The 16412-nt window shown below is 39.3% G+C and overlaps 1 protein-coding gene across 1 annotated transcript in view; it reads left to right on the top strand.

The window, feature by feature from the left end:
• The window catches only part of LOC139129153 (uncharacterized), a 48481-nt gene that overhangs the window by 14271 nt on the left and 17798 nt on the right, over positions 1-16412 (top strand). Inside the window, exons 3-4 of the mRNA XM_070694800.1 lie at positions 1534-1716; positions 2062-2372. Of these exons, the coding sequence (XP_070550901.1) occupies positions 1534-1716; positions 2062-2372 (494 nt within the window). The remainder of the gene's footprint in view (positions 1-1533; positions 1717-2061; positions 2373-16412) is intronic.

Raw genomic sequence — 16412 nt, 5'->3', positions numbered from 1 at the left:
CACCAGATAACATATGCAAATCATATTCTCCATTCTACATTTCAAACATGGTACAAACGGCAATCGATAGGTAAAACAAAATGGAGGGTATCATTCAAACCATCACGGAAAAAGCTGGAATGAAGGGACTCATAATTACCCACAACACACGAAAGACAGCAATCCAGGAACGAAGTGAGCGTGGTATTCCTCCAACCCAAATTAATGCAACTTTTAGGCAACAGAAATGTCAAATCTATTAATTCGTACAACATAAACTCTTTAAATCGTGTCAGATATTTTGACCAGTGCCGAATATTCCGGAAATCAACTGATGCCAATATCACGGTGGTCGTCTCCCGCTGCCATCTAGCCTCTGTCAATGACCATCAACAACGTGACAAGGAGCATCGACGATGGCTGAAGACAGAGTACCATGACCACTGAAGCAGCAGGATTTTTTTATGGGGAAACCTTAATGGGCTGCAAATTTAACATCAGATCACTTAGCCAGTGCATCTAGTAGCAGTCAAAGTGTCGAGCCAAGGAAGCAAAGGTTTTTTTTTTCATTTCAGACAGCAGTGACGATATTTCTCCTGACTACAGACGTGTTAGAGGAAATGCTGTTTTTTCTCTCAGGGCGACGATAGTGCGCAGGATTTTCAGTGAACTTGAAATTTCAATTAAGTGTATTTTGCATTGTATAGTATGCATCCATCAAGTCACCCTTTATTCTTAATTTCATTTCAACAAGCTAGTTTCATTCGTAAATATACGATTGATCATTTCATGAAGCAAACTGTTAAAGTTTTCAAAAGTTCATACAAAGTTTGGAAAGCAGTGATCTGTGAATAATGTTCCAACATCGTCAACATTTTTTGAAATATATTTTATGGCAATCTGTTTTCAGTAACAACGTGACAGACTAATGGTGCCATCCCGCTTCACTCGCACGTTATTGTGATAGTTATTTTGATGGATGCATTTTCACTGACATTGATGTTATAGTCGATATGAAATAAATACCTTGCCATCAACTATACCTGGTATTTCGTTGTTCTGCCTGATTCGCACATAAAACACCTAACAAGAGTAGTTATTATCCATAAGAGCAGCCTCAGTGTGCTCCAATTTACTTTGGCGTGGCCATGAACAGCTTAGGGTGGTCAGGTCAGCTGTTACCCAACCATGGCCACATAACATGAGCGCAGGAATTCTTTTTAAATAGCCCCTATCGTTCAACCTCGGCATTTAGTGTGGGATGCAATATATAAAAGGTTTATTCATGGAAAACAGGGTCTATGCATATGATAAATACATAATCCCCCCGTATTCTGAACGAATCAGTATGGGGGATTATATATATATATATATATATATATATATATATATATATATATATATATATATATGTGTGTGTGTGTGTCTGTGTCTGTGTCTGTGTCTGTGTGTGTCTGTGTATAGAGAGAGAATGTTGTCTGTAAAATGAAAATGACAGCAGTGACAATATACCGTGTCAGCTTAATCTTGTCACTTGACAATCTTATCCCACAGGCAGGACAGATCGTTGCTGCTAATATACAGAATACAGGATACTTTTTTGTGAAGTCAAAGCCTTATAAAGACTTCTTCAGTATTGATGTGAATGGTTGTGAATATACTAGTCCAATTGATGAACTTTTAAAAATAAGTATTCCTGACAGAGCAACACTGGAATCTCAGCTATATGAATTGACTGTAAGTTATATATTTAGTCACTTAAGTGAGTTTTTCTTCAATGAATTACTGTGGTTCTGTTTCTCGAAGGAGGTTCTTGGATTTAACATAAGACAAATGTCATTGCATGACTATGTAATTGAAATTGCCTTCTTGACAGAATAAAATTTTAAATTATTGATTTTCATCTTGTAAACTTTGTTGATAGGAAAACTTGTATGTAGGTAGCAATCATGTTAAAATGTCTCAACTGTGTACAAATATCCGTGATTATGCAATATATGAGAAATAATTTGATATTACTCTTCGAATACTTTTCAAATACAATACAACGACCGCATTTTCAACACTTGACTTTCTTTGCAGGTTGTGTATCCTGACCCAGTGATTTTGCGTGCTGCATTTAAACATCAATCACAATATCAAGAGAATTTACAAGCGTTGACCCCAATTGTGTACATTAATGATATGGAAGGAAAAGAGGTGAAATTTAACAGGAATGTCATTGTCACATTGCCTCTAAGAAATCAGCAAAGCAAGAAAATAGATGTCATTGAGATGAAAACCTGGGTATTTGAAAACAATGTCATTGGCGATCGATGGCGGGATATAACTAGTGATGTACAATTTTATAGGCATCATGATCATCTGTCATTTATGGTAAACCATTTTTCTGGGTAAGTATTTACTTATGCATTTTGCCACTGCCAAATCAGCTATCATAATTCTAAATGTTAATGCAACACATGCTATCACCTTTCCATCTCTGAACAGGATTGTGCTGACAACAGTAGTATAAATAATTCAGTTCTGTTTGTTCCCTGATTTTGTGATGGAAATCGATGATTTTCGCCACAGCTGCACTAAAGTCAGGACAAAGGCCTTTCATGTCTGACCTATTTATGTAGGCAGTCATGCATACGTGCCTGACACTAACTAGAACCTTTTCTGCTATGTAGAGAGACAGCATAAAAGCTGCTTTCAGCAGAGCACTTTTGTACCAACGAGCAACACCCCTGACAATGTACGCAGTCCTGTTTGTCCTCGAGAGGTTATGAGTGAAAATTCCTTTTTTTTCACATATTATAACCATGGCAAGTTGTTTTTGACTCGCACTAGGATTCAACCTAGAGGTAAATACAATCCAAGATGTGAAAGTTAATAAGGGCACAGAGATCTGCCAGCAGCTCTGTCTGAACTGGCTGACGTAAACTCAACTGTGTTACATTCAATGACACGAGCAATGATCCAACCCCTCTTGATTTTAGTTGGAAACAGGGACAGAAGATACCGGTATTTGTGGCCTATAATATTCCCCTTAATTATAACCACCTGAATTGTTAGATTTAGTGGTACATCGTATATCCTACCAGTACATACTAGATAGAATTACCTAAATAGGAAGTTTAATTCGGATTGGTGGATTTATTGACCTTGACAGGAAGTTTGATTGTGATTCGTGGATTTGTTGTATGCCAAACATATAGATGAAGTTAAGTGGAATATCTACTGCATCTAAAAATTCAACCACTCGGAGTAATAGCAGATTCACAAAAGCAGTAATAGGATAGAATAAATGGTGGCTGCAAGTGCTGTGTCCTTACTACGCAGGCACCTAGACGTTTTGGTTTCATAGCTGGTTGATGAATGACTGAGTGAACTCATGTTATCATCATTCATCACTGCAAGGAGTGTATTCCTGCAGATAATAAAACATATAGCTCATTGATTTTCAGATGTTCCAAGTTGTCAACTGAGGGAGAGCAAGACCTGTTGGTTGATAGAATCAGTATAAGAGTAGAGCAGGCTGTAACAGCTAGTGCTTTTATCCTAATTGCTGACGTATATGTTAATGCGTTCCTGGCTGAAGGCAGTGGACATTTATCTGCTGCTTTAGCACTTGTGAGGGAAAACCTTAACACCCTGTTATTTACCCCAAAGGCAGCATTATTAACAAAACCGTATATTTTCCTGAGATTTTGAGTAATGAAGAAAATACTGCAACCTGTAGTCAGATCAAAGCCCAAGAAATATCACCATATCAATCTTGTGTTACAACCAGATAGCTTACAACTACCAAAAACGAGAAAAACACCTCTTGTTTTTATTTTAGAATGACAGATACAGTCTATAAACTGCGGTAGTCCATTTATGGTGACTCTGGTGATTTGAGGATATATGAGTGTAAATAGTACAAAATTAATTAGTTCCAGAGACCAGCTCTGGAACTGTTAGTTTTTGCTCACTTTCCTTCTTTCTTTCTTTCTTTCTTTCTTACTTTCTTTCTTTCTTTCTTTCTTTCTTTCTCTATTTCCGGTTTTACTACCGTAGAACATGCTATACACAAATTTTACCTTAATTACCCAGAATGCATTGCGACACGCTTATGACGTCATCGCTCAGCTCGGACGGGTTTTACGGGCATTTCTTGTTTATTTATTTATTTATTTTTTATTTAGCATTGCTCAACTATCATATTGCGTTCAGTTATTAATAATTCTAGCTTTCTTTCGCTTTGTTTTTTGTTGCTTTTTGATTTTATTTTTCTCTAAATAGCCGCCGTACGTGGCGCTATACTGTTTCGCCCGAATGCTCATGAGACAACATGGCGGCGTATCGATGGCCTCGCTCGCACATAGAGAGAAAAATAGCCTTTCCCTAAGTTTACAAGCGCGGCTGGGCACATCGTGTACCTAGGCGAGGTGGGTGTGCTCTAAAACGATGATCAATGCAAAATTTGAACTCAAAATCGGCTGTTTTGGCGGAGAAACTGCCCGCCGTATTTCTGAGGAGCCACCAGCGGTTTTTCCTATATCAGTCTGCGGGGCTGTGGTGGGAGGCCGTTTAACGCCGGTAACACACAGCCCTGCCGTGCAGAGCTAGGCATTCATAGTGAACGTACTGTCTGTCATGCACCGGCATGCGTTGGCTGCACGTAAAAGCAACTCAACTTTCCAAGATCAAATGGCAGTATCTTGTGAAAACAGCGACATAGCAATGAAAATTGTTTTAGTCTGTGCTTTTAATCAAATGAAAATGCATGTGGCTCAATTTCAACGGCCTAGGTCCGATGTTTCCTCTCGTCTGATCATCGTCGTAAATGACACGGCTCTTTACGGCAACAACTCAGCGCTACCCGTCAAGCGATTGATTTTTGCGTAGGTCAGCGGAGCGAAAATTATGGCAGATCGTCCATGTAGCCGACACGAACACAAAGTGTCTGTTACCGCTACCAAAAACTATTAAAAATAGTAAAGAATGAGCTACAAAATCACCGTCAGTTTTAAGTTGCAGGTAGAATAAGTCTGTGCCTTTGAAAAAAATACTATAAAAATAGTAGAAAGTGAAGAACCAGCTGAAAGTTAGTTGAGGAGACCTTAACCGCATATCATTTGCATCTCATTGTCGGCTACATGGACTGTGTGCCAAAATTATTGCTCTGGCTCGCGAGAATGTCGTCTGATAAACATTTCCGTGCGTTGTCGCCCCCGTATGTATCTGTTGCGTTTTTACCGTACATGTAGGCATTTGTAATCTGTGTACTGTAATTCCCCGGACTGCCTTGCTTTTAGTTGTATTATGGTGTTTACTGCTATCAGCCCTGAATATTAAAATCCAAAGCACTCTTTCATTCTGCACCTATCTTTGTCACACATTCTCTTGTTTCTTCCGCTGCTCTGGTCTCTGGAACTTCGCTTTTGCTTGCAAATGCTTTCTAGTTTCTTTTGAGATTTTTAAGATTTTGGCCAAAATGTAGGACTCAACAAGCTCTAAATCATTTGTTTAGCTATTGATTTTGAGGTCAATTACAGGTGTGTAATTGAAGACCATATATTTCCAGTTTACTGGAGAACCATTTCCATAAATGTATTTGTGAGACTCGCTTGGACTGGAATTGCCGTGTCCCTTTTTTTTGAAACTTTAGGAAAGATACAAACTTGGCTAATGACTCTTCAAAGCAAGGCAGTTAACCAAGATTTTGTAATCCATTTTGGATCACATAGTCATGGCTTATTCCCCCTCACATAACATAATCTGATTAACAAATATGGTTGATCCATTACGTTCCTGAAACTTACAGATTTAATTGAGCTGAAACTGTGTGCAGAAAAGCAAAAGAACAGCTACTAAGGGTAAGTCATAAGCATTAAATCGTCGGATTCAGACTCTGTTGACTGCACTGCACGTGCCCATTTGATACAGGGTGATCAGCAGTAAAGTTTTTGTGACAAAGATAATAGATGGTCGATGACAGCAGACTTAGTAAAGATGCAGGAGTTTGGCATCGTTCGTCATTTGATCTAGTATCTTCTTACAGTGATCAATATTGTCAGAGAACATGCCTGGACAGTGCCTAGTAAGACAAAGTCTAGTAATGACAAATGAGTGCATTAAAGAGCATGTTTAGGCTTAGGCCTTGTTGACAAGAAACGTTGCAGACTAATCAAGGTCCCAAGATTGGCTCTGGGTTGAAAACACTTGTTTGTTCAGTGATAATAAAGAAGGCTGGTGTCATTGAATGTTCAAACCAGATATTGAAATGACTGATTTTGCAATATTCTTCCTAGTACACAGAAAATGAATGTGTTACCTTAATTACTCGAAAACTACAGCATTACTAAGCATGGATGTTTTCTTGTGAAAGCGAAATATGTTATGGCACAGAATGACCACAAAGCACATTACACACACTCCCTTGCCAGTGAGGAAAGACAGCCAGATTCAGACAGCCAGTTCAGATTTCATAAAAGGTCTGTAATGAAACATACAAGGCCATTTTAAGGGAAGAGTGCCTTCTCATGGATAGAAGAGATGTTTGAAGTCTCAAGTATTCTGTACTTTCTACCAGCAGTGTACAAACAATTGTAGGATGAAGAAGTGTCAGATACATATCATGAACATGAATTGCAAAGTGCAATAGTGAGACTTGATACGTTGTAATTGGTCAAAAAAATACTGAAAACCAAAGTTACAGATAAACTTTATTACTTGATTAAATTTAAAGGTTATCCTGATATTTTCACATTACCATGTGCTTTTTGGAGTTATGGCATTTATGCAATAAATTTGTTAGTGTTCAGTTGTAAGGAACAAGACCTCGCTTGTGATTGTAATTGCATATCGTTGGATCTGAGATCATGACAATTGGTGGTTGCTAATGATGTTGACGAGGTAGGCGAGTGCCAATATCATTCTGAAAATGGACCCCAGGAATTCATCCTGAAGTAAGAGGCAAGATTGCTTTGCACTTGTTGCAGACTACAGTGCGGTGATTTGAGCGCGGGAAAGTCAGAGAGCCAGTTGAGTCGACGGACTGACCCTTGGTTGTTGCAATAAGTAAATGTTGTATCTGAGAACTGAGTTCAGGCAACTTGTGAATATTCCTGAGTCTATAAACTGTGAACTGAAGTCGGAACAAACACAAATTTAAAACTGATCAAAACTGTCAAAGACAGAACAGTTAAGAAAACCTTGCATGTGTAGTAAGTGATGGAGAAAAGTCTGTCTGCAAGCAGTGAAATGCAGAGAACTCTATTTTAACTACAGTTAAACGCCAGTGAAGAACTCGCTTGAAACAAAGAAAGTCATCAAGGAGAAAGCAAAAACTGAATAAACGTTGGGACACTTGCACATTTCAAAGTTTGCAAGTGTAAGTGGAAACTCTGAAGTGACCTTCACTTAAACGTCTATAATGAGGAGCCCATTCAAGATTGTGTGAGATCCAGCCTGGGATTAGGCCTACCTCGTATACGCTAGTGTGTGCAGAGGTAGAAAATTTTGCAAGGTGTGCCTCTCGCATATGAACCAAGCCAGTAGAGTTCACTACGGCCCAAAGGCGCCCCATTTTGTACGGTATTAGCGTCCCGAATTTTCGCCACACATACGTGGAGTGCGCGTTCACAGAGTAAATTTCACCTCCCGCGTCATGTTGAAAATTTCGCCGTATTTCCTTGCTGCACAGCTAAATATTAATGAAAGAGTAACAGGTCCTATTTCCCGTATATGCTGCCCTTACAATTATAATATTTTTGGAAGAATTTCACATGGGAATTCCAAAAATACGTAAGCGATAACAGCCATATGCAAAATTACGTGAAAACACAGTCAACAGCAAAACGATCTTCAACTCGTCATTTCAATAAAATAAGAGGGAAACTCAAAAAAATAAACCATAGAGTTTTAGTTACCCTTCATGATATCTGTCATACCGAATATTATAAAAAATAACAGCGAACTGAAAAAGTTAAACCAACGGTTTTTTTCAGATGTATTTTTCATTTTACGATGTGTCTTATCAGCTCGATTCCCATAGAAAACAATGGCGTTTAATGTACTGAACAGACCGTACAACTCTCGCTCGTTCAAATTTCTCAATTCTGAACCAATGTTAGTGAAAAACGGCACAGTGTTTCTTTGATTTATATACAAAATTCCTGTCGTTTTAGTTTTTTTAATTTCTCGACGAATATGTTTTAGTTGCATTTTATTTTTTTCGATCGCTGAATTTTTGCTCTTGCCCTCAATAAAATGCGATCTTACGGCGTTTGCATATGCAGAATCAGGGTCTTATATTGACGCATTTTAATCGGTTAGCGTCTCTTAAATTGTACAGACCAAATACCTGTCAGGTTGTTGTAATTTACACCAAATTTTGGCGAATATCAACCATGAAAATTCCAGTAAACTGCAAAAATAACACAGAACAGAGGCGAACGGGCGTAGAGTCTCCACTGTAATCGTGCAGTGAACGTTATCGATCGATATTCTTTTGTCCGAAATTGTTACATTGTTGTCTCACTCACTCGCGTGCAGTTCCCCGTTCACAATGGCGCCAAACTACGCCGAAGTGCGCCAAAATGTGCTGAAACGTACGTAAAACTATCACCAAAACTGAAAAAAGTGTCGTCGATATACTTTCAGTACAGGAAACCAACGGATACCTTGATGTTAAAGTGTATAAGTCAATATACGGGTAACTGTGGAAATGTTTATGACGTGACCTCAACACACGAGCGCCCGGCACGAGCGGCACCCAAACAGATTTTCGATCGATAATCTATTGAAAATAAATTGATACAATGTTCGCCGTTGTCAATAGCGACCGGCTGAAAGCGCTGTTCGATAGAAATTATGCTTCGCGGAATACCGTACACTGAGGCACACTTTTGGGCCGTAGAGTTCTGTAGAGTGGTGCATTTTGAAGTGAAGTCTTGGCATAGCTTTGCTATGGAAAAGACTGAAGGAAATGTGAAGACGTTGTGATATTTTCTGTGTTTACAGTATATTGTGAACATGGGTGTGATATTGGACTTGATGAATGAACCACAGTAAAACAAATAACATCATGGTTATTGTGTTGACGGTATTGCATATCAGCTTTATGTATCAAGGTGCTTTGCAAGTCAAATATCAGAAAAATCATATATATATATATATATATATATATATATATATATATATATATATATATATATATATATATATATATATATATATATATATTAGTGCTGCAATGCTTGGCAGCTGTGTATGTATTTTGGGTATTGCTTACAAGTTGTGTATTCGAAGAGTGTCCTTTCATTGATACCTTGCTGTGGTATATTATCAGTGTCAACTGTTTTACAGTCATTTTGGCTGAGTAAATTGTGTAATGAGTAAGCTTAGAGTGTACTGTAGTAAAGTTAAGATGAGTAACACTGAAAGACGTGAAGGTGACCATAGTGCAGCTGAGCACTTGTACATTTCTTAACGGAAGAGCCAACCAAAGCTCATAATCAAGACATGTTGACACTTGAAAAGGAACGGCATACACATGATTTGCGAATCAGACAAGTTGAAGAAAGACAGTACAAGCAGAAACAAGAGTTTAAAGAACATTTACAGAAACAGAACCAAGATTTTCAGCTATAACTCCAGCAATTAGAGACACAGTTAGCGAATTCTAAGAAGTCGGAGTACAAGGGACCAAAAGTGCCAAAGCTTGAAGAGGGGAAGAGATAGATGCATAACTCACAACTTTTAATAAGTAAGCCAAGGTGCATGAATGGGCCAGAGTCAACATGTGCGACTAGGTTGGCCACACTTCTGTCAGGAAAAAGCACTTATGCATACTCTAAGCTACCCCTTGCAGAGAGTGAAGATTACAAGAAAGTTTGCAAAGTGTAATTGAAACGGTATGAAGTTACGGGTTAAGCATATCGATCTTTATTTAGAATGTTCAAGAAACAGAAAGATGATTACTATGGTTAGTGAAAAACTGTTTTTTTCTAGATTTATAGACAGATGGCTAGAAGCAGTAGATGCCAGCAGTTTTGATATACTGAAGGACTTTAGCAACTGCTAGAGATGTCCCCACCTTATCTGCAAGTACAGTTGAGGCAAAAGAAACCAAAAAAGTCTTAAGAATTAGTTTACATGGCTGATAATTATGTGGAGCTTCACAAGAAGAGTGAACATACCATCTTACGTCTTTCAGATGTAAAAAAGCAACCCAGTGAAGCAAGTGATAAGGCTGGCTCCAAGCAAGGTAAGCTAAAGAATGTTGCTAATGAGGATATATGCTTCTATTGAAGAGATGGTTTCCTGTACAGGAATGGACATCAAAAGTCTAGCTTCGGTGAACATTGAAAAAGTTGGTAGTGCTGAAACACTGTCGTGCAACACTACTTCACCTTTCTCATGATATACCTCTTGCTGGACATCTTCGGGTAGAGAAGACAAAGACGCACCTCCTTAACACTACTATTGACCAGGAATGTTTCCAGATGTAGCAAAGTATTGTCATACTTGTGAAGCATGCCAAAGCTGTTACAAGAAATGCTGGTATTATTGCTAAACTCATTCCGGTGCCGATGGTTAAAGAACCATTTCAGCATATAGCTATGGACATGATCAGTGCATTACCTTTTACTTCACGTGGTAATCATTTCATGTTAATCATATGTGATTGTGCTACGCAATATCCTTAAGCTATACCTGCACTTAAGCAAAAAAGATAGCTGAAGAGTTTGTTACTGTGTTAAGCCCAGTGGGAATACCGAGAGAATATGACATTAAACTTGTCCAATAATCATTTCCATTCAAGGTAATATATTACCAGGTCCATGGGACAATTGTGATTTACAAATTTAAGTAGGACCATCCTGAACCACTGATAATTAGTGGTGGTACCAGGTGTCCGGAATGGGTAAGCGTACCCTGCTAGCATGCTACATATCGTTCATATTCTCCATAAAACTAGTCAAAACAATTCTGCGACAATGATGGTGTCTCTTCGTGAACGTCCTTGAACCCATGGCTGCGACCATTCTTTTTTTTATGTGTTCCGTGGTTGATGATTGGTAGAATTAATGTATCAAAATTTGAAGACACACTAGATTGGATCCTGTGATTGTTAGGAAATTGACGGTGTGTAGGGACAGTCACAGTCCATGGACCCACTTGGAGCATCAGCAGTACATTGCATCCTTTCTGAGAATGGACAGCGTGTTTCCATAGCTACCATACGAAATCCGGCTTTGACCAATGTTCCTGTCCTGTTTTGGAGGATAATTTTCGACCTGCGTAGCTACTGTTGAGGTTCAGATAGCCGAATCTTTCGTGTTCGAAAGGCTTATCGATTTACAAAAAATACTAAACTTTTGTTATTAGTTAAACGTTTACATGTAACCCACAGCACACGGGGCAAAGCCAAATACCAGGTTGGAAAATTTCAGCGAGTCGCTCTCACCAGCGGTCGCGAGGAAAAAAATACGTCGGTATCATTGATGCGCCATGTTTATTGTTGTTTGTACGACTTAGTTAGTTTGAAAGTCATAGACTTTCTTAATGGTGAAATTCATATTGCCATTCAATATTTTACGCACGGAGTCACCTGTGCATTAAATACGTCCATTCGGAAGCAGTAACGTTTACAGGTTTTCGATGGTGATAACTAACTTCAGGCCGTGACATGTCTCCAGTTACGAAGTTTACCCGTTCCTGAACCGTTACATAAAAGTCGGCAAAATTAAAACATCAAACGGCTATACCCGAAGAGAGAGAGAGAGAGAGAGAGAGAGAGAGAGAGAGAGAGAGAGAGAGGAGAGAGAGAGAGAGAGAGAGAGAGAGAAAGGAGAGAGAGAGAGAGAGAGAGAGAGAGAGAGAGAGAGAGAGAGAGAGAGAGAGGTGGTTTATGCAGTCGCGAACTTATCTTTAGGATGGATGGTACATTTGCTCTGCACAGATATCGAAAATGTACAGATACTTTCCCGAACTTTGACTAATTTTATAACAAGAGTAGAACAAAACCAAAAGTGTTGAAGTAACTTTTCAGATGTTTGATTCGCAAGTTTGCTAAAGATAGATTATACTTACTGAAAATAGTCGCTGTAGTCTTCTGTTCAGAAATATGTTCTTCAACATCACGTTTCTTATGATCGGTGATTTTACATTTTATTTTTTCTATAAACAAGGTTATAGATTAATGCACCACGGTGTGAATTTACGATTAATCCAACGATTTCAAACCGTAATTAGTCCCCGCGGACGAAGTCCGGCGGGGACTTATAGATTGGTCCCGTCCGTGTGTCCGTCCGTCCGTCCGTCCGTCCGTCCGTCCGTCCGTCATCAACAGTTTCTCAGACACTGCCAAACTAATTTTGTTCAAACTTGGTACAAAGGCATAGCACTATGACCTACAGATGCACGTCGATTTATTTTGTGATACGATCCAATATGGGCGTGAGGCGGCCATTTTATTGCGATTTTTCATGTCTTTGGACCATAACTTGAGCACATTCTGCTCAAACTTGGCACAAAAGCATAACATTATGGCTTTCATATCTATGTGAAATAATTTCGCGATATGTTTCAATATGGGCGCGTGGCGGCCATTTTGTTGCGATTTTTCATGTCTTTGGACCATAACTCAGACATCCGTGAGCACATTCTGCTCAAACTTGGCACAAAGGCATAACACTATGGCTTTCATATCCATGTCAAATTATTTTGCGATATGTTTCAATATGGGCGCCTGGCGGCCATTTCGTTGCGATTTTTCATGTCTTTGGACCATAGCTCAGACATCCTTGAACAGATTCTGTTCAAACATGCCACAAAGGTATAACACTATGGCCTACATATGCATGTCAAATTATTTTGTGATACAATCCAATATGGCCGCGAGGCGGCCATTTTGTTTGTGATTTTTCGTGTCTTTGAACCATAACTCAAAGATACTTGAACCGATTCTGTTCAAACTTGACACAAAGGCATAAAACTATGTCCTACATATGCATGTCGAATTATATTGCGATACGATCCAATATGGGCATGAGGCGGCCATTTTTTTGCGATTTTTCATGTCTTTGAACCTTAACTCAGACATCCTTGAACCGATTCTGTTCAAATTTGGCACAAAAGCAAAACATTATGCCCTTCATATGAACACCAATTTATTTCGTGATATGATCCAATATGGCCGACAGGCGGCCATTTTTTTGTGATTTTTTCATGTCTTTGAACCATAACTCAAACATCCTTGAACCGATTTGGTTCAAACTTGGCACAAAGGCAAAGCACTATGGCATATATATGTATGTATCAATTAAGCTTGCGATAGGATCCAATATGGCTGCAGAACTGCCATTTTGTTGGAATTTTGCATGTCTTTGAATCATAATTCAAAGGTTATTATACCCATTTTGTCCAAACTTGTCAAGATCAACACTTGGCACAAGATCAAGCAACTATTCGTGACATTTACATGTCAATTTACTTCGTGACATGTTCCAATATGGCTGCCAGATTGTCATTTTTTCCATATTGCTGTCAGATGGTCATTTTTGGATTTTTTCATGTCTTTGAGGCTTAATCATATGCAAATATTCTTTAACCAATGTTGTTGAGACTTGGTACAAAGATAAAGTACTATGGCATACATATGCATGTCTACTAATTTTGTGCTATGATCCATATGGTCAATAGACAGCCATTTGATTTAAATTTTGGTGTGATTTTTTTATGTCTTTGAAACATTTAACATAGGTCACTGTCCCTTGATGGACTGATTTTGTTCAAATGTGATACGAAGATAAAATACTATGGCTGCATTCTTGTGCACATTAATTTGTTTTATTATATGATCCGAAATAGCTGATTACAACAACATACCCGATCCCATACCATTTCGAAAATTCCACCAAACCATGTGTATAGTATGTGCCATCATGACACTGGAGGCAGTAAGGGCATCGTTATGTGTGATGTAATCAAAAGTTCCTTGAGTGGTCATTACCGGCAGAGATGAGTCATTTATTGAACGCTCCTCAGATTACTTTATTATGCAAGTCACAGGCCTGATGCACCCGTTGCATCAATGTCATTCCACAGCTACCTAGACCACAGCTACCTAGACACCAAAGATTATAACAAAATGGACAAGCGGGGACTGTGTCATCAACGATGACTTGTTCATTTTTTAGTCAGAGGGTTTTTAGTAGTTCTGTAGACGAAACGATCGGAAATAGCAGAGTATCTTGGCAATGGCACGACGTCTACGCTATCGTTTAGCTGCAATGATTGTACAGTTGAAGCCCGCGCCCGGGCCCCCGGGTAAGCCTAATTCGGAACGTAATACAGGGCTTGACAATTCCTATCGTCCGACCCCCGGGACAAGTGAAATTTACGTTTGGCCAAGTCAAAAATAAAATCTGGTCGCCCGCCGGACAAGTTGTTTTACACAACTTCTGGCGCAATCAACGCGAACCTAAGTTGCGGTTTGTGCATGTGTCGCCCGATTTGCGTTGTTGTTCACACAAAATAAATGTCAATCACTGACTTTTGTATATCCATAGTGACGTTCTTCTGAGATTCACTTGGCGACCGTGCAGTACTTCAAAATCATTTATGCGGCCTCGCGAGGTAGAAGAACATTGTTGGCAGATAGTTTGTGGAGTGATCGCTGTAAATATATGAGTATTTTACGGTAATATTTGCACTAACGCAAACAAGGCATTGTGCATTTTCGCGAGCCAGACCTACGCAAAAATCAAGCAAAGCTGTTGCCGTAAAGAGGCACGTATTTTACCACGATGGGCATTGTGTAACTCTGAGAAACGACATTGTGATGATTTACGACGGCACCACGAGGGCCAGCATGAGTGGGATCGTCTGAGAATCGACGACTCGATGTGATAATTAGAACGATGTTTCTGACAAAAGATCTAAACATAAGCGTTATGATGAGGAAAAACGCCGTAGATGTTATCTCCCGAAATGGAAAGCACGGTGGCCTTGGTTGAAATATGACGGTTCCAAAATGTTCTATACATCGTGTCTCAAATACCCCACCATTGCCAAACCACTGGGAAAGCGAAATGCTTTTCTTGACGGATGCGGCATGTTTCGCGTTGAATCGATAAGGTCTAACGAGTTTCAATAGTCAACCGCATTTGGACTGTTTGGCGCATCACAGATGAGATCGTGACGGGGACAATGATTGTGGAAATTTTGTGGGTCCCGCTGAGCCCGATACGGTTTCACTTGCCAACACCCCGATCGCATGCACTCGCAATGCGAAAACCGAATGACGACGACCAGCGACAGAAACTGACCAATCTTTTTACGACGGCATTTATGCTTGCCAAACACGGGAAGCCGAATGTATGATATGTACCTTCATTGATGTTAGACCTGCGTACAGCCTACAGGTCTGTGTGTTCCCGGCGTTATACAGCCTCTTGTGGTAGGGGACGTATAACGCCGGGAACACACAGACCGTACGCAAGGCTATTTCAATGTAAACTTTTGAGAAAAATCGGCGTCAACATCGGCGAAATTTACCAAAAGAAGAAAGCCCTGAAAGCCGCTACGGAATTCGTCGCAAGAATTTTGGTCCTAATTATTACAAATGGAGGACAAGTAAAATTTTTGTGAGGACAAGTGAAATTGAAAATCCACTTGTCCGACAGACGAGTGAACTGGAAAAAAATTGTCAAGCCCTGCTAATAACGTCGTTAGTTGCAGCGGCGTGGTGCTGTACCTTTGTCATTACTGTTGAAGTACACCTGATCATTGCTACAAGCATCGCGGGCTTCGAGAAACGTTGTTTCCCAGTGTACTGGTCTCGCCGTTATATTCAGTTACGTATAATCTGTTGTTTGCATGTCAACACATTGGCATGTTTACAACCTCCTGTGCACACTAATCGTGACCGTAATTTACAAAGACATAAACATTCGATCCCGCCCGTGAATGTCAAAGGTGAACGGCATTAACTTGATCCCGGGTATCAAGTCCCTGGCCTTTAATGACCACATTTCCCTGCCCCATCAAGACTAATACTCCTATTACGAGTGGGGATTATGTCATTGTCAATGACTTGTTTCAGTATATTTTGATAAATATCAGCTGTCAGTATTGACATATTAACGTGCCGCTCCCATCTTATTACCGTAAAGGATCGACAATCAACTTAAGAGAAACACATATCAAACATAGAAATTGCTTAGAATACTGCAACCTTTTGTACGTTTATTTTCCACTTTAACCTTTTGCACCCAAGGCCCTGGGTGGAGTTGACATTTGGAATTACCATCTAGCATTACGTCTTACTTCTTAATTAACAATTAAATTATACATTTGAATCACTGTAAAATACTTGTCCCAAAAATAAGCAAATTATTGTCACATGAACTCATTAAGTATTCAAAATGGCCACCAACATATAAAATATT

Source organism: Ptychodera flava, unplaced genomic scaffold (assembly GCF_041260155.1).
Source record: "Ptychodera flava strain L36383 unplaced genomic scaffold, AS_Pfla_20210202 Scaffold_95__1_contigs__length_380228_pilon, whole genome shotgun sequence".
NCBI classification, from domain to species: domain Eukaryota; kingdom Metazoa; phylum Hemichordata; class Enteropneusta; family Ptychoderidae; genus Ptychodera; species Ptychodera flava.
This window is presented reverse-complemented; position numbering and strand designations above follow the sequence as displayed.